The sequence below is a fragment of the Fistularia commersonii genome, chromosome 25, assembly GCF_037954325.1.
Source record: "Fistularia commersonii isolate RoL2024-O1a breed Wild chromosome 25, RoL_Fcom_v1.0, whole genome shotgun sequence".
Lineage (NCBI taxonomy): Eukaryota > Metazoa > Chordata > Actinopteri > Syngnathiformes > Fistulariidae > Fistularia > Fistularia commersonii.
Window position 1 is genome coordinate 14,446,269 of NC_141308.1, and position 25,649 is coordinate 14,471,917.

General features: G+C 59.3%; 4 protein-coding genes and 1 non-coding gene across 6 annotated transcripts; 4 read left to right on the plus strand and 1 right to left on the minus strand.

Annotated features, from left to right (window-relative positions):
• Window positions 1-368: 368 nt before the first annotated feature.
• On the plus strand, window positions 369-6,694 carry fastk (Fas-activated serine/threonine kinase). Its single transcript, XM_086172276.1, is given in 13 exon segments — window positions 369-507; window positions 1,081-1,520; window positions 1,522-1,931; window positions 2,075-2,405; window positions 2,500-2,687; window positions 2,763-3,128; window positions 3,199-3,358; window positions 4,393-4,484; window positions 4,588-4,670; window positions 4,672-5,025; window positions 5,027-5,280; window positions 5,502-5,616; window positions 5,693-6,694. Coding segments are annotated over 12 exon segments (2,841 nt in total). The 5' UTR covers window positions 369-507; window positions 1,081-1,119; the 3' UTR covers window positions 5,780-6,694.
• Window positions 6,695-7,122: 428 nt separating this feature from the next.
• On the minus strand, window positions 7,123-14,730 carry ubtfl (upstream binding transcription factor, like). 2 transcript variants are annotated; one of them, XM_086172278.1, is made up of 20 exons: window positions 13,497-14,730; window positions 12,317-12,394; window positions 11,948-12,123; window positions 11,781-11,864; window positions 11,256-11,411; window positions 11,096-11,160; window positions 10,856-10,976; window positions 10,408-10,518; window positions 10,177-10,304; window positions 9,941-10,082; window positions 9,816-9,857; window positions 9,601-9,714; window positions 9,361-9,519; window positions 9,011-9,121; window positions 8,828-8,916; window positions 8,558-8,747; window positions 8,295-8,342; window positions 7,816-7,953; window positions 7,638-7,733; window positions 7,123-7,552 (listed from the first exon to the last, which is right to left on the minus strand). In XM_086172278.1, the coding sequence occupies exons 2-20, from the start codon at window positions 12,372-12,374 to the stop codon at window positions 7,451-7,453; spliced, it is 2,130 nt and encodes a 709-aa protein (XP_086028404.1). In that variant the 5' UTR covers window positions 12,375-12,394; window positions 13,497-14,730; the 3' UTR covers window positions 7,123-7,450. The 2 variants fall into 2 exon arrangements, with proteins under 2 accessions (XP_086028404.1, XP_086028403.1); XM_086172277.1 differs by having other exon boundaries at window positions 9,361-9,714.
• Window positions 14,731-16,071: 1,341 nt separating this feature from the next.
• tmub1 (transmembrane and ubiquitin-like domain containing 1) lies at window positions 16,072-18,931 on the plus strand. Its single transcript, XM_086172279.1, has 3 exons — window positions 16,072-16,206; window positions 17,460-17,944; window positions 18,101-18,931. The coding sequence occupies exons 2-3, from the start codon at window positions 17,499-17,501 to the stop codon at window positions 18,450-18,452; spliced, it is 798 nt and encodes a 265-aa protein (XP_086028405.1). The 5' UTR covers window positions 16,072-16,206; window positions 17,460-17,498; the 3' UTR covers window positions 18,453-18,931.
• A 1,944-nt stretch (window positions 18,932-20,875) lies between these two features.
• Window positions 20,876-20,981, plus strand: LOC147219478 (small nucleolar RNA SNORD89). The gene has a single exon (XR_015108756.1). It is a non-coding gene; the product is annotated as a small nucleolar RNA SNORD89 (small nucleolar RNA).
• Window positions 20,982-21,218: 237 nt separating this feature from the next.
• LOC147219479 (uncharacterized) lies at window positions 21,219-25,445 on the plus strand. The gene is made up of 2 exons (XM_086172358.1): window positions 21,219-21,626; window positions 22,528-25,445. Exons 1-2 carry the CDS (start codon window positions 21,603-21,605, stop codon window positions 24,082-24,084), a joined length of 1,581 nt encoding a protein of 526 aa, XP_086028484.1. The 5' UTR covers window positions 21,219-21,602; the 3' UTR covers window positions 24,085-25,445.
• The last annotated feature ends 204 nt before the right edge of the window (window positions 25,446-25,649 follow it).

A 25,649-nucleotide genomic window follows, 5' to 3' on the forward strand; every position in this document is an offset into this window, starting at 1 on the left:
TAGTTTGAAGGTAGCGGAAGTACAACCGGATGAAGAGTGCGTTGTCATTATTTCTGGCTTGACAGATCGCGGCAGGAGTAAAGCCTCTACTTGACTCGCCTTTAAAATTCATAGCCACCCAACAGCCAGGAGATTCCTTGGAAATTAAAATAATAACGCCACTATCAAATCTATTAAAACAATGTGAAGTACAACTAAACAACTGATTAGAAGAACTGAGAGAAAATGGAAGAACTGGAATTCAAACAAGAGCAAGTAAAACTAATAAAAAAAACAAATATCACACAAATAAACGTCCCTCCACGCATTGCCACAAGCAACCGCTAGGGGGCGCTGTCGGGCCGAGCCCGGCGCTGCAGTTGCATGCCGGGTAGCCGAGGATGGCGTCTGCGGGTTGTGTGGAGGAATGAAGCGGCTGACCGCTGCCTGTTTCCCCGGTGAACCCGCGCCGTCCGCGGCCCCACGCCTTCGATCGGAGCGGAGCTGCCGGTGTCACTGAGAGATGAGGTAAGGACGCCGCGCCCGCCGGGCCGGGGCCGTGACCCGGCGGTCCACGGGAAAAGGACGGGCTGATGCTAACGTGCTAAGAGCTAACATCAGCTGGCAGCGGCTGACAGCTAGCCCAGGTGTGCGGGAGCTAGCCAGGGCGAGCTAAGTTAGGCCGGGGGCTAACCCACTCCCACTCCCACTCCCACTCCCACTCCCACTCCCACCCCGCGGCGGTGTGACGTCGGCGGGGCGATCGGACCGGAGGTGCGACGTGTGTCGGGCACGGGATGCTAACTTTAGCGAGTGCTAGTGGCCGTCAGGTGAACCGGATGTGACGCAGGTGATCGGCCGGTGATAAGGTTCGATCGATCTTGTCATCGGGGCGTCCTCCCTGACGTCCGCTGTCGTAACATCAGCGCGCTTTACGTCAGCCCACGGCGGCCGGTCGTGACGTCACGTCCGGTCCGGCGGGGACCCCGCAAGCACCGAGCTGAGCTGACAGGTGTCAGTCACCGTAGCCCCCCCCCCACAAAGCTTCCTGTCCCGCATTTGTTGACTTCCTGTCTGTGCTGACTTCCTCTTCCTGTGCAGGAGCGGCGCGTGTCCTGCGGGTCACCTGGCCGTCGGACTATGCTGTGCGCATCCACTGGTTGGCGCCTCCTGAGCCGAGCTCGCCGCCTCCCTCCCCGCCCCCCCCGGCCCGCCGCTCCCCTCGCCGCCATGTACGCCACCCGCCTCTACGGCGCCGCCGGGGGGGGAGGCGGTGGCGGGGGCGGAGTCAAGCCGGGCAGGAGGGCGGGGCTCGCCGTGCTCGAGGCCCCGCACCCCCCCCACCTGCCCCACCACCCGGCCCCTCCCCCCCCCGCCTACCCGCTGTACCAGGGGCGCCCCGACGGCCACCGGGGCGCCCACTTCCACCACCACTACCCCCCCCACCCCCAGCCCGCCCACCTGGCTCCGCCCCCGCTGCCCCCCCACTACCAGCACCACGCCCACTTCCACGCGTACGGAGGCGGGCCCCTCGGGGGGGGGGCCGGCGGCCGCGGGGGGCAAGAAGAAGACGTGGAACTTCATCCACGAGAAGATGAGCTACGACACCTTCTTCACCATGAAGCGGCTCATCGAGCGCTCGCGGCGCCCGGACGAGGTTCTGCGCTGGGTCACCCAGAACCCGGCCAAGATCTCTCACAACCACTACCCCGTGGCCCTGCAGAAGATCGGGCAGCTGCTGCAGGCCGCGCCCCCCCTGCCGAGGCCCGGCGGGGGGGATGCGGCGGCGGCGGCGGCGGCGGCCGAGACCCCCGCGGGAGGCGAGGCGAGGGACGGGCGCCAGATCCTGGAGCACCAGGACTTCCAGACGCTCTGCGGCGCCATCGTCAACGACTGCGCCAAGTTCGACAACTTCAGCATCGTCAACTGCCTGTACGCCGTGGCGGCGCTCGGTGAGTCTCCGCCGTTCCGCCGCCAGAGACTGACAGCGCCCGTCGCGGCGAGGTCACGTGACCGCACATGAGTTTGACGGACAGCCGCGGGCGGCGGTCGTGATGATGCAATAACCCGCCCTCCTCCCCCCCGACCTCGCCAGGGTTGCCCAGCGACTCCCAGGTGGTGCAGGTGCTGGAGGCGGAGTCTCAGTCCCGACTGAACCAGTTCAACCAGAAGGACATGTCCATGGTGTTCAGCTCCAGCATGAAGCTCCACCCGGGCAGCCAGCACCCGCTGACGGAGGCCTGCCTGGCCGGCCTGGAGAAGAACCTGGAGCGAGAGCGCCACCCGCAGACGCTCTTCCTGCTGCTGTCCTACTACAGGCTCAAGTGGCGCTCGCTGCAGCCGCAGGAAGCGTCCGGCGCCGCCCCCGCCTCCGGCAGCGGCGGCGGCGGCACCCCGCCCAACCCCGAGCAGCTGCTCGCCAACAGGTGAACGCCTCTGAGATGTCACCCGGAGAACCTCGGGGAGCAGCGCTCGGCCGCGGGGGGTCAGTCAGACCTTTGCGTTCTCTTTCTCCTCCAGGAAAATCCTGCGCCTGGTCAAACACACCCTGGCCAGCGTGAGCGGCGTGCGCGACCAGGAGATGGCGCTGCTGGACGAGATGCTGGCGGCGTGCGCCCGCGAGGCCAGCAACAAGAGCCTGGAGCTGATCTTCAGCTCCCACCTGTTCTACCAGAACCGCCAGGAGCGCTTCATCGGCAGCCTGGCAGGTGGGCGCCCGCCGGGGGGTCGGGGGTCGGGGGGACCCCGCCTTCCGAGCTAACCGCCGCTCCTCTCCCCCGCAGAGGAGCTGCCCAAGAAGGTGGACAGCATCACGCCGTACACCATGGCGCTGATCTCCAAGTACATCGCCCGGCACCGCCTGAGGGAGACCCGGCTGCTGGACACCATCGCCGACTTCCTGGTGAAGAAGGCCGAGTATCTGGACAGCAAGGTGATCCAGAAGCTGGTGTTCCCCTTCAGCCGCATGAGCTACCGGCCCGCCAACGAGCAGCAGTTCTTCTCCCGGCTGGAGGAGGTGGTGGAGCTGAAGGCCCTCAGCTCGCCGCTCGCCACCGTCAACATCCTCATGTCCCTCTTCCAGCTGGGACACTTCCCCGGCCTGGTCCTCCACCGCGTCTTCTCCTCCGCCTTCATCGGCAACGTCACCAGTCAGTGCCTCCGCGAGCCGCCGGTCGTCCCCGCGGGTATCCGGCGCTAACCTTCCCGTCCCGCCCGCAGACAGTCCCTACGCCCTCATCGTCCGCAGATACCTCTCGCTGCTGGACGCCGCCGTGGAGCTGGAGTTCAGGGAGTACCAGGGGCCCAGGCTGCAGGAGCTGCACAAGGTCCTCATGTTCGACCACATACTCACTGCAGACGAGGTCAACCGCAAGTACAGGTACACACACACACACACACACACACACACACACACATACTCACTGCAGACGAGGTCAACCGCAAGTACAGGTACACACATACACACACACACACATACACACACACACACACACACACACACACACATACTCACTGCAGACGAGGTCAACCGCAAGTACAGGTACACACACACACACACACACATACTCACTGCAGACGAGGTCAACCGCAAGTACAGGTACACACACACACACACACACACATACACACACACACACACACATACTCACTGCAGACGAGGTCAACCGCAAGTACAGGTACACACACACACACACACACATACTCACTGCAGACGAGGTCAACCGCAAGTACAGGTACACACACACACACACACATACACACACACACACATACTCACTGCAGACGAGGTCAACCGCAAGTACAGGTACACACACACACACACATACTCACTGCAGACGAGTTAACTGCAAGTACAGGTACACACACACACACATACTCACTGCAGACGAGGTCAACCGCAAGTACAGGTACACACACACACACACACATACTCACTGCAGACGAGTCAACTGCAAGCACAGGTACACACACACACACACATACTCACTGCAGACGAGGTCAACCGCAAGTACAGGTACACACACACACACACACACATACTCACTGCAGACGAGTTAACTGCAAGTACAGGTACACACACACACACATACTCACTGCAGACGAGGCAACTGCAAGTACAGGTACACACACAAACACACACACATACTCACTGCAGACGAGGTCAACCGCAAGTACAGGTACACACACACACATACACACACACACATACTCACTGCAGACGAGGTCAACCGCAAGTACAGGTGTACACACGCACACAGACAGACAGACAGACAGACAGACAGACAGACAGACAGACAGACACACACACACACACACACACACACACACAGACAGACACACACACACTCAGACAGGAACACACTGTGTTCCCTGGATGTTGTCGTGCTCTGATGTCCTCCTGTGCTGCTGCAGCTACAAGGGTCTGGTTGCTGAGGCTCTGAGGCAGCTGGTGGGGGAGCAGAACTACAAGCAGGACGAGGTCGTGGCCCCGGGGTACTACACAGGTACTGAGGCCCGAGTACTCCCGAGTACTCCCGAGTACACTGAGTACTGCAGTACTGTGTCCTGGGAGTACCGGAGTCCTACATCCGCTCGTCTCTCCCGCAGACTTCGTGCTGTGTCTGGACCGGTCGGGTCGGGTGCTGCCGGTCCGGGCCGGTCCCGCCCCCCCCCCCGCCCGTCGTCCCTCCGTCCTGCGTCACCGTGGCGACCAAAGCCTCCGACGGCGTCTCCGTGGTTACCGCCGAGTTCCAGAAGTTCGCTCCCTTCGCGTCGTTGGAGGACGGCGGGGAGGAGCCGCCGCCCGAGGCCGTGGGCGGGGCCTCGGAGCCCCGGTCCTTCCTGCCCCACCATGTCCGCGGCGTGCCGGGGTCCGCGGGTCCCCCGGGGCCCCCCAGGCTCGGGACCAACGGCGGCCCCCTGGACTACGGCCCCTACTACGTCCCCGCCCCCGAGTACTACTCCAACCTGGCCAAGGAGCACTCGCTGGAGAGCCAAGACAGCTCCACGCTCAGCAGCCCCCCCTCCGACGCCCTGGCCCCCCCCCGGGGGTCCCGGCCCCGCGGGGGCCGCACCTCCAGACTCCCTCTTCCAGTTTTCCATCGGGAAGATCCTGGAGGACGAGGGGAGGGGGGGGGCAGGGGCGGGCCCCCCCGCCGGGCAGGGGACGGACTGCGATTTGCCGGTTTTCTACGCCGAGGGGGCGGGGCCAGACCGGGGGCCTCCCTCGCCGCCGCAGCTCCTTCCTCCGGACCGGCCCGACGGAGACAAACCCCCCGCGGAGCAGGCCGGGGTCAGGAGGTCAGTCTGGGTTCGAAAGCACCGGGGGGGGGGATGACATCACCGGGGGTGTCATGGGGCCCTGACCCCGGGGCGGATCTTCAACTATCAGCGATCAGAACCCCGGTTGGGGCTGAGCTCTGAGCTCCAGGTCCAAGTGTGCTCAGCATGAGCTGACCAATCAGGAGAGAGCGGTGGCAAGTGGGCGGAGCTTAATGTGTTTGTACCCCCCCCCCCCCCAGGGTCATCATGTCTGTCAACGACAAGTGGCACTACTGTCACAACTCGGAGGTCCTGGTGGGGTCCAGGGCCATGAGGGACCGCCACCTGAGGCTGCTGGGATACGTCATCGTGCAGGTCCGCCTCCCACTTCCTGTTTGCGTCCCTGTGTTTCCTGTCAGCGGGTCACGTGACCGATGTCTCCCCCCTACAGCTGCCCTACCACGAGCTGGAGAAGCTGAACGGCATTGAGGAGGTGAAGCAGTACCTGCAGCAGAAACTGCTGGACGCCCCGCTATGACACTGTGTGTGTGTGTGTGTGTGTGTGCGTGCGTGTGTGTGTGTGCCCGCGTGCATGCGGGTGTGTGTGTGCTGGTCGGGGTCAGAGGTCACGCAGTGGCTCAGCAGCCTGTGGTTTATTAAACTAGTTTGTAAAGAGAACCCTCTGGAACCACGGCTGTTCTGAGTCCTGGTCCGCCTTCGCAAGCCCTCCGACAGTCCTCGGACCCACGCCCTCCTGGTTCTGGTCCGGACTCGAGGGCGGCCGGGGCCTTGAGGTCTGAAGTGGTTTTGCTCAGCATGGACTCCTCGGTTTCCCCTGATTCACCCCATGGATGGTTCCGGAGTCTCATCGGTGAGATGAGGGATTGTTCAGGAAGACGGAGCGGCCGTGGGCTCAGTGTGCCCAGCTTCCCGTCTGTCAGGTCGCAGGTCCTCAGGGTTCTGGGTTGGAATCTGGAGAAGAGGCCCAGACCAGCAGGACGGGTCCTTCTGGAAGAGGGAGGAGTTTCCTCTGGTTCCAGGTCCAGCCGTCCGCTCAACACGTCCTCCATCCTGCCCGTGAATCCTCCCATCCTTCAGAGAGCCCGTGCATACTGACGGCCAGAGAAACCAAGATGGCCGCCGCCCTGACATGAGACACGCTGCGACCTCATTGGACAAACACTTTTTTTTTTTTTTTAGTTTTTTGAATAAGGGGGGGGATGTCCCCTTTTTATCATGTCTGGTAACCGTGGTAACATGCTGCATGTGGGGGGGCTGATTGGGTGAATGTTAGTAACCATGGTAACGAGGTGCCAAAGGCCCGGAGGGGGCGGGGCCTGCGTGTGCGTGTGTGTGTGAGTGAGGATGTTGGGGTCAAAGGTCAGATTATTTATTTGTGTATCTGGTGAGGGATTGTTTACGATGATTATTATAAAGTCCGGATTCCAACCTCTGACGTGGTCTGTTTCTGATCGCTCCCGTTGATCCCAGACCGCTCTTTATCCATGAAGGACCTTCTACACCTGAGAAGACTCTCTTCACCTGGAGCGTCCATCATCCTCAGCCAATGACCTGCCAGGGGCGGGGCTTAGCTGGACAGCTCAGCTGTCAATCATACAACTTTCACACCCGTAGAAGATTTAGTGTGTTCAGTGAACGGAGCGGGAATGAAGATGGAGAACCTGCGGGGAACCTGGGCAGGAGACACGGCAGGTCCATGTTTTCTAATCCAAAGGCAAAGTCTCTGATCGATGTCACCGAACATCACCTCCCCGTCGATCGGGATCAAACCCGTAATCAATCGTACTGATCACCAATCGTTATCGCGTGCCTGCTGGAGGGCGACGTCGCCACGGTGTCGCGAGGAAAGGAGTCGACGTGAGAAAAAAGTGCATTTATTGTTAATATTCTCAGGCAGGCGGCCGACTGGCAGCTCCGCAGCTGTAACAAACAACACTCCTCAGGCTCCGCCCCCACGCCTGCAGGCTCCGCCCATCCGAAACGTCCGTCTCATAAAAACCTGGAAACACTCCTTTAAAAAAAAAAAAAGGTAACAAAACGCTCCCTCGAGCCCCGCCCCCTTCGGAGGGGAGGTGGGGGGGGCGAGCCGGCTCCACCGCGCAGCGTGGCCACGTCTCATTGGTCAGCCAGAATGCGTGGAGGCGTGGCCCGCACGGCCTCTCCTCTCCGACGGGGAGGGGGGGCGGAGCTAGTCCGAGTCCGAGTCGCTGGATTCCTCCGAGGACGACTGGTCCTCGTCGTCCTCGTCTTCGTCCTCGTCGTCCTCGTCTTCGTCTTCGTCGTCGTCGTTCTGAGGGTCAGACCGGAGACAGAGTGACATCACATCAGCTGATTCCGGAGAGCGACGATGGACGGGCGGCTTCGGGAGGCGTCACCTCGTCGTCTTCGCTGCCGCTGCTGCCGGACGTTTCCTCGTCGTCGTCGGAGTCCGTCGTCTCGCTCTTCTCCTCGTCCGAGTCGGACATGTCCTGCTGCGGGTGGGAGGTCACAGTTTCACCGCCGCACCGTGAAGGACACGGCGATCCTTCACGCCGCTCGCCGCCCCCCTGTTACCTTGGCCCGGTACGCCATCGCCCTCTTGTTGACGGCGACCCCCGGCGCGGCGGCTCTGGAGCTCGCCGCCTTGCCCTTCGCCGTCACCCGGACCTTAGCTCCCGGGCTGCTGCGGACCTTCGAGGTGCTGCGACGCTTCTGGAAGGACAGAAGAAAATCAGCCGGGTTCGTGCTAACGCTAACTGGTATACGGTGCGAGTTAAACCGGCCTGTTAGCTTCAAGCTAGCCAAGCCGTGGGCTATCCTGCCGGCTGAAATGGATAATAAAAGCGGGACGGACGGTTAGATGCTTTTCGAAAAGGTTCTTGCGACACGTGCCAGGACGTGCAACCTTTAGCTTCTCTCCGGCAGTTAGCTTACACTGGATTCTCCCCTACTATCATGTTGCCAGCTGAGTTAGCGTGACGCTAATGTCAGCATCCACCGCGCATTAGCTAACTGGTAAGCAGAGCCCGATGGACGAGGAGCCGCAGACTCACCGAGGAGGAGAACTCCTTGTAGGCGGCTCGGTCCTGAGGAGACAAAGACTGAACACAAAGCACAGGAGGCGTCAGGAGACCATCGGAGACCTCAGCATCTCCACGCAACGGCTCGACCGGCAGGGGAACCTTGAATCGACCAAACTGACATCACATCACATCACCTTCTCACGCCACCTGGACAACCCATCAGCCCGCCCCGCTGTGTGTGTGTGTGTGTGTGTGTGTGTGTGTGTGTGTGTGTGTGTGTGTGTGTAACGCACCTTGACCCAGGCCTCCAGCTCGGCCTTGTACTCCACCTGCTGCTCCTCCACCAGCTTCTTGTACTTGTCCTTCTGCGTCTGCGTCAGTTTGTGCCACCGTTTGCCGATTTCCACCATCCGCTCCTTCAGGCTGAAGTGGTTCAGCTCCCCGTTGGTCAGCAGCTCCTGGGAGAACATCTGGTAGCCGCTCCTATTGGACGAGAGTCCGGAGGAGGGTCTTCACCTTCAGCTCCCCGTGTGATCAGGACCACCTTCGTACCTGAGACTCACACTGGTGGTTTCTTTGGTTCCCCGTCAAACTTGGGCTTCTTCTGGCCGGCGGTGGGCTGCGGAGGGGCCCTCATCTCCACCAGCTCCCTCTGCAGGACACAGGAAGGACAACGTCAACACCTCAGCGGGCCGACCGCAGCAGCTGAGCCGCTGCCGCCGCTGCCGCCGCCGCTGCCTTCCAACCTCGTATCGCTTTTGGTCCTCAGCGGCCTTCTTGATCCAGGGAATCTTCTCTTTCTTCTCCATGGACTTCCAGGCCGCCTCCATGGCCCCCTGTGCCTTCCTGCGGTCGCTCTGGTCGGCAGGTGACAGGACACACGTTAGCATTCAGACGTAGCATTCCGGAGCTTACACCGCGCACGCGTAGCATTAGCTGCGCTGTGGGATTAGCGTCGTCTCGCGATATTAGCATCAGGGCAAGACGGCGGCTAAGGTGCCGCCGTCTTGCCCTGATGCTAATGTCGCTATACCCTTAGCACCCGCACTGCGCTATTAGCATCTCAGCGCCACCACGTTAGTTAGCGTCGGCTCACTCTGTATTTAGCCAGGTAGTCCCCGATCACGCTGTGCTGCCACATCTCCTCCGCCGTCTTGGGCGTCTCAGGAAGCTTGCCCGTCTTCTTGGAGTCCCTCCTGTCCTTGGCTCCCCCCGCCGGCGCCCACAGCTCTGGCTCCGCCTCCTGGCTGCGCTCCTGTCGCGACAGAGACGGCGGTGAGCTGGCGTCCCGCGGCGACCCACGCCGAGCTTCACTCCCACACGGAGAGGTCAGGACCTTGGTGGGCGGAGACTTGGCCCTGTGAGGGCTGGAGGCCACGCCCCCCGGCGCCCTGGCCCCGCCCAGCTTCTCCTCCGTCAGGACGCGGTCACGCTCCTCCTCCGGGAGGCTCTGGAACGCAACAGCCATCTTTTACACATCCTCTTCTCTGACCTTTGACCTCGCGGCCCGAGCCGCATCTATCCGACGCTCTCGGGAAGATCTGGACGTACCTCGAGGAACCTCTGCAGGTCGATGTCGTACTGCTTCTTTTTCTGAGCGGACACAGAGGCGGGGAGACGTCGATTAGCGACGGGAAGCCGGCGGCTCGGCGGCGCCGCCGCTCCTCCGCACCCACCTGCTCGCAGCGCTTCTGGAACATGTCCTTCTCCTTCTGCGTCATCATCTTCCACTGCTTGCTGCACAGAACCATCCGCTCGGTGCTCGGGACGTCCTTCATGTTGACCATCAGCTCGGCGCAGTACAGCGAGTAGCCGTTCCTGGGGACAAACGCGGGGCCGTGAGGCCGGAGGTCGGGTGGACGTCTAACGCCCACGTCCTGGAAGGAGAGGAGACGTGCACGTGGAGACTCACGGCGGAGGCTTGGTGGGCCGACCGTCAAACTTGTCCTTCAGTTGTCTCTCGGCCTTGGTGAGGACGGAGCGGACGTGGTCGTCTGAGCTGACGTCGGGGTGGGCCACGTGGTACGCCCGCATGCTGTCCTGGACACACACACACACACACACACACACACACACACACACACAGAAGGTCAGGCCAGGAGGTTCGGGAGCCGTCCGCTTCGGCCCGGTCCTGCTCTGGTACCTCGTAGTCTTTCTGAAGCTCCAGGGCTTTGCTGATCCACTTGAGCCTCCTCTTGTCGGACAGCTGGGACCACTGTCTCCTCAGAGCCTCCTTCAGCTCCTTTTGGCTGACCTGGAGCAAACAGGACCTCCATCATCATCTTCATCTTCATTACGGGTGAATACTAAGGTGGACGTGGAAGGTCGTTCAGGTGTCCGCAAGGTTCTGGTCAGGCGTCCCAGGATGTGGACCAGCAGCAGACCTGCTGACCTTTACACCCAACCGTTGCAGCAGTGACTGCCGCAGCCCCGCTGAGGTCATCAAGAAGCTCCAACCAGGTGCAGGTCAGACCACCTGTCTGAAGGTCTGAACATCTCAGGACCAGGACCTCTCCTTGGTGACCCATTCCAGACGACAGCAGAACCTGAAATGTTGGTGTGTGTGTGTGTGTGTGTGTGTGTGTGTGTACCTCGGGGTGAACCTTCATGTAGGTCTTCTTCTCATGGTTATACCACAGCTGCTGAGGAGTTTTGGGTTTTTCCGGCAGGTCTGACTTCTTCCTCTCCTCGATGAGCTCTGGATGGTCCGTCCTGAGGAGAACCAGCTTCAGGTTCACACCGAGGCAGGAGACCCTCCAGATGCTGCTCTTGACATGATGCTATGCTAACAGCTAACCAGCATGGTGTTGGTTTCTGAGAGGGACACTTACTTGAAGCGGGCCATGTTCTTCTCAAATTCTTCCTTCTCACACTGGAACTCTGTGATGTACTTTTGCTGCGTGGAAACAGAGGCCCCGGTTAGGAACCGGACCAGGAACCGGACCTGGAACCAGACCGGGAACCGGACCTGAAATCACCGTCGCCGCTCACCTTCTTCTTGTCGGGAAGCTCCTTGTACTTCTTGGACAGGATCTTGGTGAGGTCCAGGTTGCTCATCTCTGGGTGGATCTTGGCGTATTTGGCTCGTTTCTCCATGAAGAAGCGGAAGTACGGCGTCAGGGGCTTCTTGGGGAAGTCCGGGTGAGTCTGTGAGAGACAGGGTCAAAGGTCAACGTTGTCCGTCTAGAGTTTTGTGTTCGTAGCTATCCGCGGTCTCCTGTTAACGTGCTAACAAATGCTAACTGTGCTAGAGATGTTTCTCTGGTGCAAACAGACAGATGGTAGCAGGCGACTGGGGCTAACGGGCTATCGGCTCATAGCTCTAAATGTGAATCCTTTCCATGTCTATGCTAAGCTAATTGGAGTCTTGAAGTAGCTCCACCTGCTAAAAGAAGCAACCAGGCTAACAGGAAGCGGCTTCAGACTCCACAGGTAGCGGTGAGCGGCACAGTGACCTGCTAGCACGCTATGAGCCGAACGCTAACGTGCTAACCCAGTGGTGCCGGGCCGGCTCACCTTCAGCTTCTTGCCTTTGTATGGGTTCTTCACAAACTCGATGGCGTCCACGATGAGCTCCGTCATGGTTCTGTACTTCCTCACCTGGAAGCAAACGAAGTATTCACCACGGATGTAGCCCTCGGGACCCCCCACCCCCCCACCCCCCCACAGACACCTCCACGCACCTCCGACGACACCTTCTGCCACTTGAGGCGGCACATCTCCCCGGTGAAGCTCCCGAAGCAGACCTTGTCCCAGTCGAAGTGGGACTCCGTGGTCTTGTACTTCATGGCGTCGCCATCCGGCAGAAGGTTCCGGATCCGTTCCAACAGGGTCAGGCAGTCCTCCTTCCTCCACTCATCTAAACACACACGCACACACACATACATATTATATATTGTATATTATTAACCATCACCTGCAGATGTTCTCATGACAGAGACCTATTGATTATGTCCATCTGCCATCCCATCCACAGGTGGGTGCTATCTTGGAATGTTCAGGGCACTGTGTGTGTGTGTGTGTGTGTGTGTGTGTGTGTGTGTGTGTGTCACCTGTTTCCATCTTGATCCTGCCACTCTGAGTTGCAGAGATGCTGCTGTTCCCGTTCATCCTGCAGCTGCTGATGGAGCCTGCACACACACACAAACACACACACACACACACACACACACACACACACACACACACACACACACACACACACACACACACACACACACACATCCGGTTAGAGTCCATAGAGTTTGCAGGCCCCATTCTCCCGCGTGGAGGTCCGAGTAGCAAACTGCGGCTCTGAAGATCAACTGGGCTGATAAGGATGGACCAATAATCGATAGTCTATCGCTTTTCTGACGTGTTGGGTCGTAGCCGTGACGTCACAACCGGATCCGCGCGGCTGTCAATCAGCGGGGTGACAACGCGGCGCCTGATTCGCGGCCGTTTGTTCTCCTTCCGCCGGAAACCAGCGTCCCGTGACGTCACACCGCCAGAGGCTCCGCGCCGGAGGAGGAGCCGCCAACCGGAGCCGAGCGTCGCTCAGCCCGCGTCGGAGCCGGAGCCGCCGGCGGCCCCCCGGTCCGGTCCTCCCTCGGCTCCCCGGGCCCGCCGGGGCTCCCAGGGGAGTCTCAGCCGGTCCGGGGAGCCCCGGCGGCGGCTCGGGTTTACGGGCGGAAACCGGTGCCACGTGACCACCGGACGGGCAGCCGCCCCCCTCCTCGGTAATCCGCGTACCGGGGGGCCGGGGCCGGGAGAGAGCGGCCGCCTCTGCCCGGTAATGGCGGCCGTCCTCCGGCAGGAGTCTCCACGTCGCTTCCGCCGACGCGCCGCGGGACGACGATCGTTTTTTTTTTCTTTTTTCCTTTTTTTTTTGTCATTAACGAACTGCGACACCGATTCCCCGGACCCCCCGCGGGTTCCCGCTCGTCCTCCGGGCTGCTCCCGGGTTCCCGCCCGATCCGGAGTCGCTCCGCGGCCGGTGGAGCTAAGCGAGCAGAGCGGCTAAAATGGTGGCTCGGCCGGCGGGAGCTGCTCGGCTGGAGGCCGGGCCTCGGAGCGCCGCGCCGCCCTGCGCCCGATCCGCTGCCCGGAGCAGGCTAACTTGGGCGGGGAGGCCGCGGAGCGGCGGGCCGCGGCCCGGAGCCGGAGCCGGAGCCGCCATGAGCGGGCTGAGCGGCGGGGGAAAGGCGAGCAGAAAGGCGCGGAAAGGCGCCGCGAAGGCCGCCGTGCACTCACCTTCCGCGGCGGGCTGACGCGCCGCTCGTTCCCGCGCTCGGCCGCGTTGCTCCGGAGCTCCGGCCGCCTTCCGAAGGGGGGATGTGAGCGCCGAAAACCCCGGGGAGTCCGCTGCCAACGGATCCGACAAAAGGAGCGTCTAGTCCGGTATGAAACTCCGCCCCGCGCCGCAGGGGGAGGAACTCCGGGGACCGGCCGGGACAAAGGCGGAGGGTGAAACCAGAGCCCGGGGAGGCAGCGGCCGGACCCGCCCGCGAGGAGGGACGCCGGCGCCGCTCCACAAACACGCACATTCCCCTCCGCGTCCACGGACCGAGGCGGCTCCTTCGCCCGCCGCCCGCCGGCGGCTCCCCTGCTCCGGTCGCGGAGACAAGGAGGTCCCGGGCCGGGGATCCGTCGAAGGCCGCGGCGGCGGCTCCTCTTCGGCCGGTCCCCGCGGCAGGCCCCCGCCGGCTCCCGGTTCTCGGTTCCCGGGGCCGGCTCGTCAAGTGTCACGCTGTTCGTCGTCGGTCCGGAGCGGACGAACCCGCATCCTGCTGGGGAGCGGCCGCATCCGCGGGGCATCCCGTCCGGAGGACGCGCCGCCCGCTGCGGCTCCTACCGGGCCAGTGGGTCCCGGCGGGGCCCGGCGGACCGGCGGCCCGGCGGCCCCCGCCCGCACCGGCGGCTCCGGATCGCAGCCGCAGATCGATCATCGCGCACATTATCGATACACCTGCGCGCGCGTGCGGAGGGGGGGGGGGGGTCGCACTGACGCTTGTGCGCGTGCGCCCAAATGCGCGTGCGTGAATGTGAAAGAGTACTTTGGGTGTGATTTTGATCAAAATTCCTTTTGGAAATAAACGCTGTCATCAAAAACCGTGTGTGTGTGTGAGTGAGTGTGTGCGGGCTGCGCCTCACTACCGCCCCCTGCTGGCGAGGATGTTCTGCTGATCAGATGCGCTCCTGCCGGAGGAGCTGCTGCGTGACGAACCTCCGTGGACCCGGGATGCACGTCACCGCACCGCGGGACACACGAGAAGGTCCCCCGCAGGATCCCACCAGAAAGTCTGCGGAACAAACTTTGTGAGACAAAATGACCTCCACTCATCCTTCATGGTGATCTCCATCGTCCTTGGTCCTTGTTTTTACCACAACAACACATCTTGTTTAGCGGAGGACATTGATGGTCAAGAGCTTGTCCTTTGAGCTGCTACTTTCAGTGGTCTCCACAGGGAATCGCCGGCCTCCATCTGACCCTCTTTTCTCCAACCAATTTTCAAGTCCGCTTTCCCTCCACCCATAAACCCCCTCTCCTCTTCCTCGAGACATCTTCCAAACGTAGGATCCCTCTACCCAGATCCCCACCATCCCTCCTCTGTCCGTGTCCAAACAGTCTCAGCGTGACTTTCTTTCCAGAGCATCTGACATGCGCCATTCCTCAGTCCCTCTCAATCACACATCTTGTATGTCCCCTGTCCCTGTCGCACCTCCACCGAGATGTCCTGCTCTCGCTTTCACTGCAGATAATAAGATAACAGACTCAAGGTAAATCCGTATTGAAAGGGATAACAAAGCGGGTATTTTCCATGCTTTTTGTTCAATAGTTAGCCATGTATTTGGTCAGATAAACTTTTTTTTTTATTGAACATAAACAGTATAAACAAATATACATATGTACAAATAAACATGGCAAGGTTGATTCGAATGTCAATGAAACAACCGGGGATGAGTGAGCAAAGGACATAAGGACATTCGTTCTGTATGTAATCAGAAGTTAACAGTGTTAAAGGTTTGTGAGGAATGTTTAATGCTAGACAAAAAAGAAAGTAAAAGAAAATAATAAAATAAATAGATACATAAATAAAATTGAAAATAAATAGATTGAAAAACAAACAAAAAAAAACTTGCAAGGGGACTATAACATATATTTAACTTGGTGGTTCACAAGAAATCTCAGACATCAAACTGTATATTTTTTGGTTTTTGGATTTTTCCATTAGTTTTAAGGATTTTCTATATAATTCAAAATCGTTTATCAAGAACTTAAAATTGGGGGAACACTTTTGCATTCTGTTTTCGAGAATAAAAAACTTGGCCAGGCCTGAAATAACATTGAAACAGAGTTCATCTCTCATGTTGCTTAAAAGTAAACCAAATGTTATGTCATCTCTTGAGAAGGAAACTGGTGACAATGGAAAGTTGTCTTTAACCCATTTTTGAGTTGTAGCCCAAAAGCCCTGTACTTCTTTGCATGAGAAAAATCTATGGTCTGTGGTTTCAATGTTGTCCTCACAAAAGGTACAAATATTATCGTCAATATTAAAGCGTCCCCTCAATAATTCCTTAGATGAGTAGATGTCAATTATCATTTAAAAGTGGGTCTCTTTTGCCTTGGGGGGTATGGGTAGAGTCAGATACATAGTTTGCAGCGTGGCAAACTATCTCCTTATCAAATTTATTTCAAATATTATTTTTGTTTTGACGTCCAGGGAATAAGTTTTCTGTAAAACATTTCCTCCCTGGAGTGAAAGAGGGAGATTTGGACACATAAACACCGATATGTTTGGAAGCACCGGTTTCCTGATTGCGTCACGGTCACGTGACGCGCGCTGACCCGCCGAAGAAGAAGACGGGAAGAAGCAGGAAGTGTCGCGCCGGACGCAGAAGCAGCGGATTAGCTTGGTTAGCCTTCGTGCTAAACCCCGCCATGACGTTCACAAGCTGAACAGTGAGTTGCTCCGGCTTCTTGCGTTTTCCCCAGGGCCGCAAAAAGGCGGTTTCGCCATCCCGGGAGACGAGCCGCGGCCCGTTAGAGTGTAGCCTGGACCACTTCCGGCCCGGCTGTTAGCTGCTAACGGCTAGCTGCTAGCTGAGGAGCTCCGCTCGGTTGCTGTCGGTCCTGATGCTAGCCGCGGTAAGCTAGCACATAGCCAGTGCGTCAACCCGGGCCAACCCGCCCCGGACAGGTGTGTTTAGCTCGGGTTACCGGTGCGGCTGACCCGCTGTCACGTCAGCCGGCCGGCCTGAGTCCGCCCCCGGTGAACATATCGGTTCGGAAAGTCGTGGCTTTTCGTCGCCGTCAACTCAAATGTCCAGAAAGAAAAGTTGGGAGTAACGGCCACAAAGCCTGAGGCTGATCGATTAATCGGTATATCGATCTGCGGGGTTTGTTTGTCCTTTCAGACTCCCGACCATTTCACTTCCTCGGCGTTCACCTTATTCCAATAGTATGAAAAGTATTACTTTAGTATCCCCAAAGACAAACTAATAACAGCAATCAATCAGCGTTAGGTAGAAGCTTCAATGGATACGGGGTAAAGGTCCGGTCCAGCAGGTCAACCAGCTCAGAACATCTCCTGGGCTTCAGTCTTTTGTTTTGAAAAGTTCTTCTGCTTCCTGTTGAACCTCCTGTGGAGGTGGAGCAGCTTCTTACCCCGGAACCTGTAGATGACCTTTGACCCCCCCCGAACAGCTAATACATGGTTGTCTCGCTGTCAAGGTCTAAATAGGAATAAGAAATTAGATTGTATTTGTTGTCCACACCAACACCACCAAGAAACCAGGACCTTCATGTAAACCCCCACAGAAGGCTGGAGGATGAAGACGGGCTTGGTGACCTGTGTCGGCTCAGACCGGTGACGGGACGGGCCGTTCCTGTGCTGACGTCACCGGGACATCAGCGGACCTCCAGGTCCTGCTGCTGCTGTTGTCGGATGTCAACACACACACACACACTCGAATGCGTGAGATTAGTGTGGAGTATATTCCTGGTCCTCTGAGCTGCTGACAAGAGGCTTGTTTAAGTTGAGAGGAGGGACATTTCAAACAAAACATCGGAGGTTTCACACATTAATCCTGTGAATCTTACCAGATGAGCGAGCAGAGCCAGCAGGCTGCAGCGGTTATTGTAAATAATATGGTCATGAACGGAGGCCAGTTTCTGTTGTGACCCAGTTGACGAGCCCCGCCCCCTGTGCGCAGGTGCCTCCCCTGTGATTGGCTGAGCGGGCGGCCGAGGCGATGGCGCTGATCGAGGGCGTGGGCGACGAGGTCACGCTGCTGTTTGGCTCGCTGCTGGTGCTGATGGTCCTGCTGCTGGCGTGGATCTCCACCCGAACGCCGGAGCCGCCCGAGCACCTGTTTCCTCCCGCCGCGGACCCCGCCCCCTCCCAGAGGGACACGCCCGCCGCTTCCTCGTTCGCTCTGACCTCGGCCGGCGACTCCTCCGCCCCCTCGGGATCCTCCGTCGATGGCGGCCAGCGGTGCTCGACGGAGGCCGGCTCGCCCGCCTCCTCCTCTCGGGGCGAGAAGGACGAAGGCGTCGGGGGGGGTGAGGAGGGAGGCGACGGCGACGTGAGGAACAGAGGGGGGGGCGAGAGGAACATGGTGCTCCGACTCAAGTTTCTCAACGACACGGAGAGGACGGCGCAGGTCAGACCGCAGGACACCATCGGCTACATCAAACGGTAAGAACTGCCCCGATTCCTCCGCCCATTTTCAAACGTTCCCGGGACCGAACTCACTGACTTCTTTCTACGAGTTGGTTCAGGGAGACGTTTTGGTTTTTGGCGTCGACTCGTCGCCTTCCCCTTGTCTGACCGGGTTGACCTCTGACCCTACAGGACCTACTTTGCGGGCCAGGAGCAGCAGGTCCGCCTGATCTACCAGGGGCAGCTGCTGCAGGACGACGCTCAGACACTGGCCTCCCTCAACCTGCCGCACAACTGTGTCCTCCACTGTCACATATCGCAGCACGCCAGCCGGCCCGCGGCGGGGGGGCCGCGGCCCGCCGACCAGGTGCAGGTGGCGCTGAACGTAGGCAGCCTCATGGTGCCGCTGTTGGTCCTGATGCTGTCGGTGCTGTGGTACTGTCAGATCCAGTACCGCCAGTTCTTCACCGCGCCCGCCACCGCCTCGCTGGTCGGAGTCACCATCTTCCTCAGCCTGGTGGCCTTCGGGGTTTACCGTCGCTAGCCGACATCCGATTGGATGTTGGGACTCGGGACTCTACTGAACTGGCGAGGGGGTTGGGGGGGTTGGTTCCTGTTGCCATGGAGATGACTAGATTATAGGAGGACTTGAGTTTTAATTTTAATTTTAGATCATGTTTGTGTTGGTATCATCGTGCCTCTCTCACTCTCTGCTTCGCTCTGGAGGGTCCAGCTGTCAGAACCCTCCGGCGGGCCGGACCGCAACGACTGACCTGAACAGACCGCGCTGACAAGGACTGGCAGAACCCCGCCGCTCTGCCAGACCGGACCCGACCCGACGGACGGCCCGGACCGGGATGGAAAGAGCTTCGCGGACAGGACCCGACCCGACCCGACGCGAGTGGTCAACTGTGATTTGGTCCTACTGGCCCGATCAGACAGACTGGATCGGCCCAGACCAAACATTGTTTGTGTTGATTTCACCTTTTGGAAGAAAGAAATTCTATTAAATGGTTTATTTATCTGGTTGTGTGATCTTTGTCTTTCCCCTGAGAGCCAGAGATGATTCCAGTTTATGCAAAGAAATGTGTTGAAGAATAAAAAGCTGCCTCTCACGAGACACAGAGCTCTGCTCTGCAGGTTTGGAGCTTTCAGCAAAGCTGCCTGGTCCCGGCACCTCTTATCCCGGTGTTCGTTATTTTTCCAAGAAATCAGTGAATTCATTCTGGAAGGTAAGATAATAGTTGCTCTTTAAAGAGTTACCAAAAATCAACGATGGCTCTGACACATACAGCGTGCAGAGTACGGCGTGGCCCCAAGGTGTCTGTTATACATCAGGCAGCATTTCAATGTCAAAGGTGCCGAATTTGTTTTGCTTCTAAGAAAAGGGAATTGGGTGCAAAGCAGTGACCAGGAGAACAAGGTGTTTAAAGTTCAGTTTTTAACAGATCCTCACACTTCACCTCGCCCCTCTGTTTCGCCCAGCTGCTCCTCACATCTGCATCCTCAAATCTTTGTACTTAAGACCTTAAAACACTTGATAGCCTTAACCTTGACAATTTATATCTTATTGTGTTTTTTATTCTCCCTCCTTCCTACTATTATCTATCATTGTTATGTTTTTGCTTGAAACTCTGGCACAACAATTTCCTTCGGGATAAATAAAGTTGTTTTCGTTTCATCTCGCGTGCAGTTCCACCCCCGACCAGAGGGGGCGCTCAAGGCCTCCCACAGCTGCTGCAAAGCGCAGACGAAGAAGTTGCAAACGCACATTGGTCACCGAGTCTTTTGAACCAACATGGCGCGGAGCTCCAGGAAAGGCTCGGTGCTCGCCGCGGTCCAGGAGCCACCTGAACCGAACCGGAACGGGGTTCGGCGACTGTCCGGAGCGCCGGGCGTGGAAACGAGAGGCTCAGCACGTCCAAATGGAACCACCGAGGGCCAGCTGGATAGCTCCGGGGCTAGCAGTTAGCCCAGCGGCTAGCAGCTAGCCGGCGGATGAGTCAGCGGTAGGTTCAGCGGTCGGTCCGGCGGAAGATGCGCGGAACACCGACTGGGCCGCACCGGGTTCGGGTTGTGTTCACATTTCTCTGGAAGGGTCTGGATCTTCCACGTGGCCCGGTCCTGAACGGCTGACCTTTGACCCCCTGGGCACCCCCCCCCCCACACACACACACACACACACCGCATCTTCGAAAAGAATCTGAACTGTAAATTTTTCTTCTTCAGCTCCCATAAAGCCGAGGAGCTAAAACTGACTTATTAAACTTATTTACTAACCTAGTCGATGAAAAGGTGGCAGACTTTGATTCTGAAATTTAACTGACGTTATTTATAGGAGCTCCTTGTTGTTTTTCCTCCCAAAAACTATAGCTAATGAAGAAGTAAGTGTTGGTGTTAAATGTGTTTGTTCTTTAAAGTTGAATTGTTCCACATTTTGTCAACAATCAAAAATTCAAATGAAAGCTGTTTATGAAAGTTATGACAACTCCTCTAGCCTTAGAATGCCCTATTCTCATCTTCTTCATTTTTTAAAGGGCAGGATTTTTTCGCAGGTCACAGCTGAAGGACCCTCCAGGACAGTGCACGGTGCACGTGAAACATGGCGTGGAGCCCGACCCCGGGGAAGGACCAGAACGGAGGCTGACAGGTAACCCCCCTCCCCCATCTGTTGTTTCTTCTCCTGGTTCCTGCCTGGAAGTGATGACACAAAAGGCCGTCCGAAGCCCTCGCCCCACAGCAGGCTGTTCACGAGGGGGGGGCCTGACGAGACCGGACCGAAGCGTGATCTGATCCGGGCGGAGGTCCACCGACCCCTGGTTCACCCCGCTCTCTGACTGCTTCCCTGCAGAATCCACTGCTTGGAGTCTGCAGAACCGTCACCATGAAGTCCTCGCCGCTGCCGCCGCCATGGAGGTAAGTCGCTCGTCAGGCCATCGTGGAGAAGCGGGTGAGGCGACGGCATCTGCTGGGAGATGATGTAAACAAAAGGCCGAATTGTAGCCCCCCCCCGGCAGAGTGTTCTCAGAGGGGAGCCTTGACAAAGACCACCGAAGCACTATCTGATCCCAGCAGGTCACATGGGGCATTGATTTATTGTGTTTGAAGGAGGTTTAAGACAAGATGGCTTCCTGCAGGTGGGCCTCACTGCTGCCACCCGGTGGCCATGAGTCCACACACACAAACACACACACACACACACCTGGGTCTGTCTCACAGCTGCTGCTACCACGTGACGGCCTGTCGTCCAATCACAGGTGTGCATGTCTGCCTGCAGGAGGTGTCCGGCAGGAGGCGCTAAACCCGGTCTGAGCGGATGAAGATGCCCCCCAAATAAACACTGACTCCCTGCCACCACTGTGACTGTCTGCAGATCCTTGTGTGTGTGTGTGTGTATGTGTGTGTGTGTGTGTGTGTGTGTGTGTGAGAGAACCAGAGCGACCCTTTAGGTTCACTGGAAGCCCCTCCCAGAGGGTTCTATGATCAGGCCTGACCCGTGTGTGTGTGTGTGTGTGTGTGTTGCATCCCCTCCGTACAGCCCCGGTTCCTCCCCCCCCCCCTCCGGCGGGCAGCTGAACTCTGACCCGGAAGTGCCGCGGCTCACCTGCAGGCGGCCGAGCGGCTCCAGAGACGCAGCGCTGCTCCGGGGTTCCGCCGCCGCTCCCCGGTCACCGGACAGCAGCCGCCCGGCCCGATGGACCCCGAACCGGCCTTCCAGGTCAGAACCGAGCCGGGCTCCGCGGCGGAGCGGGGCTTCTAGCGGCTAAGCTAACCGTGCTAGCAAGCAGCCGCTCCGAACACAGCGCCGAACGATGAGCCCCCGCCTCCGGTAAGCGGCGCGGCTCGGGATACCGGGAGGACGCCGTTCCGACCCCGACCCACGGAACCGAACCGGGACCGCGGCGGCTCCGGCCGTCAGCAGACAGCGTCCGCCCGCGGCAAGGGGCGGGCTCGGCCGGTACCGGAGGCCCGCGGACCCCCCTTACCGACGGTACAAACGGTTTCCGCCGCTCGGTGCTCCGACGATCATCGATGTCGTCGAGCGGCTGCTCACCGATTAGTGGCGGAGATCGATACAGGTGATCGGAAACCGATCGAGGTTCGAGTGACGGGGATCGAACCGGACCGTCCGGAACCGCAGAGCTCGCTCCTTTCCTGTGACGGGTCAGATGGTCCGGGCGGCCCGGCAGTAATCCTCAGAGAGTACTGCAGTACTCCCCGGGGATTACTGCAGTACTCCTGGGAACGGACAGCAGTACTCGAGTACTTGACGGGCCGCTCTGGCGCCCCGGCGGCCGAGAGGCAAGACTGCAGGTCGGCCGTGCGGTACCGGGCCCCGCCGCCCCGCGGCGCCAACGAGCCTGCGCGTACTGAGCTAGTACTAGTACAAGTACTTTACTAGTACTCTGCTGGTACCGCTGGTAAAGTACTAGTAGCGTGCAGGACAGTGGCACAAACACTCCCGGCACTTTACCAGTACCGTGTTAGACGTCAGGGTTGAAGAAACCGGGCCGGCGAAGCCGTGACGCGTCGGAGCGAAGTTTATCGCGCTTGAATATCTTTGCCGAGTCTTCCGGCTCGTTCTTCTGCGCTCTGACCTCCGGCCGTGTCGTTGCCAGGATGCGGGCGACGTGCGGGTCAAGACGGAGCCCGAGGGCGAGGTGGAGATCCAGGCGTACCCGGTCCTGAAGAGGCTGTCCGTCACGCTGACCGACTGCAGGGACTGGCTGGACGGCCAGGAGTCCCTGGTCCTCGGTAAGGAGCCGCGGAGCGACGGCGAGGCCGAAGCGGGGTCGGCCCTCGCCGAGCCGCTTCCCGTCGCTCCCCGTCCTCCGGACGACGGCTCGGAGCTCTCCTACGAGCCGGAGAGACCCTTCCAGGCCACCAACAGCGGCAGGAAGATGGTGTACTGCTCCGAGTGCACCAAGGGCTTCTACAAGCTGTCGCACCTCCAGGCTCACCGGAGGACCCACGACGGCCAGGATCCCAACCGCTGCTGGCAGTGCGGAAAGTTCTACCCGACCCTGCTGAGCCTGGTCATCCACCAGCAGATCCACGACCGCGAGGAGCCCTACCGCTGCGCCCACTGCGACAAGACCTTCGCCCTGCGGCGGGACTGGAAGACGCACAACCGCACGCACTCGGGGACCAAGCCGGTGAAGTGCTGGTTCTGCGGGGACGGTTTCGGCGACCACGAGGAGCTCACCGAGCACCTGGCGGCGCACGAGGGCGAGAAGTGCTACCGCTGCAAGGTCTGCGACAAGATGTTCGTGTCCTACCAGGGCTTCAACTGCCACCGCCGGTCCCACAAGAAGCAGCCGACGCTGCCGTGCCCCAAGTGCAAGAAGATGTTCGCCAACGCCCAGAGCCTGAAGGTCCACCAGGTGACCCACTCGGACCGCAAGCCGCACAAGTGCCCCGACTGCGGGAAGGGCTTCAAGCTGCTGAGCGGCCTGCGCTGCCACCAGAGGACCCACGAGGACCTGCGGGACTACCGCTGCTCCGAGTGCGGCAAGTGCTTCTCCAGCCTGCAGGGCCTGAAGCTGCACAACCGCACGCACACGGGACTCAAGCCCTACAAGTGCACCGAGTGCGGCAAGAGGTTCACGCAGTCGCCGCACCTCAAGTCGCACATGGTGACGCACACGGGCGAGCGGCCCTTCCTCTGCACCACCTGCGGCAAGAGGTTCACCCAGTCGTCCCACCTGAGGTCCCACATCACGCTGTTCCACAAGGGGGAGAAGCCCTTCACCTGCCAGGACTGCGGCAAGAGCTTCACCATCGCCCACTACCTGAAGGTGCACCGGCTGAGCCACACCAAGGAGAAGCTCTACCAGTGCTCCTACTGCGAGAAGTCCTTCTCCTACCACAACTCCTGGAGGGCCCACGAGAGGATCCACACCGGCGAGCGGCCCTTCGCCTGCCAGGAGTGCGGCCAGAGCTTCATCACCTCGGGGTCCCTGCTGAGCCACCAGAGGTCCAAGCACACGGGCGAGAAGAGCCACTACTGCTTCACCTGCGGCGAGTTCTTCTTCACCAGCTCGCTGCTGAGGATCCACCAGCTCAACCACACCGGCGAGCGGCCGCACATCTGCAGCTGCGGAAAGACCTTCAAAACCAAAGGCGTCCTGCGCTACCACCTGAAGAGGTTCAGCGACCACCGCCCGGCAGAGTGAGCGGTCCGGAGCGTCCGCGGCTCCTCCGACCAAAAGCTGCTCCGCCCGACGGATCGGCCCTCCACCCTCATCACCTCACTTCTCGCTCCGCCGCTCGAGGACCGGACGGACGTCCGTCCGGAAGCTGGAGCGAGGACCTTCTCCGGGAGGCTCCGCCGTCCGGGTTCCTTGGCCATCACTTTGGACCTGAGCTAGCGGCGACGCTAAGGGACAGTGGAACCCCGACCCCGGAGCCAGAAGGTCTCTGCTCCAGGAGGACACCGCTTTCACCTTGGCGGCTTCCAGCAATACAACTGCATGCTCTTAAAGGTAGAGAAGGGTTCTTCTCGACGCAAAGTTCTCCGGAAACGGGGACGTGGTCGTCTCTTAAAGCCTCACCTCCTACAAGCTCACCCTCCCCAGTGTCACCATGGTAGCCAACCTGCCCTGAAGGTCCCGATGGAGCCACTCTTCCAACATCTGGAAGAACCACCCAGATGTTTCCCCCACACTTGAGAACGGAAGGAGGTCGTGCGGAACAGCTTCTGACGCCGCGGGTTCTCCTACGTTCCCCGAGGATGTGGAGGTTCTGCTCGGTTCGACTCGAGACGAGCCTCTAAATCTAGGACCCGTGAATCCGGCTCCCAGGTTCCGGTTGTTGGCTGGATGGTGGATGGTCCACCTTCAGCCCGAGTCTTCCAGGGCGTTCGGTCCTGAACAGGCTCCAGAGGTGGGCAGAGCCAGGAGGCCCCTGGTTCTTCGGGGCCGGCCCACCTCTGGAGCCTGAACCCCCGTCAGTCAGACCAGAAGAAGACTCTGCGTGAAGACCACACCGACCACGGTTGCCGCCGTCTCCTCCAGGAGGGGGCGGGGCTTCAGACCAGGTCTGGTCAGGCAGCCGTGGGTCTCCTGGGGGTCTCCTGCTTCCAGGAGCCTCTCCGAGGTGGACCTTCACGCAGGGCGGCCTCTGATTCCGCGTCCGCTGGTTTGAACACCTCGAACCCTCTCTCCACGTCCTCCTCCTTCTGGGACCTCCAGCCCGGAGAGGAGACGCAGCACCACCTGATGGACCACGGGTCTGATGTCCACACGTCCAGGTTCTCAGCATCTCCTGGTCACCTCCCCCCAGCTGACACCTAAGTTATATAATTTATGCTTGATTTCATGAGGAAGATCTTCAGCTGGACAGACAGAAGGTCAGAGGTCACCTCTGACCTTCTGTCTGACCTCCAACTGACTTCAGCAGAAAGAAGTGAAATAAATCTAGTTCTTGTTTTACTGAGAAGAAAACTTTCTCTTTGTGGTCGTGGGGGCACTGGGGGCCTGACCTTTGACCCCAAACATGGATAAATACCAACTGTTCATTAAAATCTACAGGTGTGTGTGTGTGTGTGTGTCTTTACCAGGGCAGAAGAGAAGAGTGTGGAGGTCAGAGGTCAGAGGTCACAGCCGGTGGAGGCGGTGCTGCTTCATGCTCGCTAGCGTAGCTTAGCACTCAGCCGTTTGTTTCAGACTGCAGGGGAAGCTTTTCAGTCTAAAGTGAAATAAAATGAAAGAAAGGTAAACGAGTTCCACTCTGAGGAACT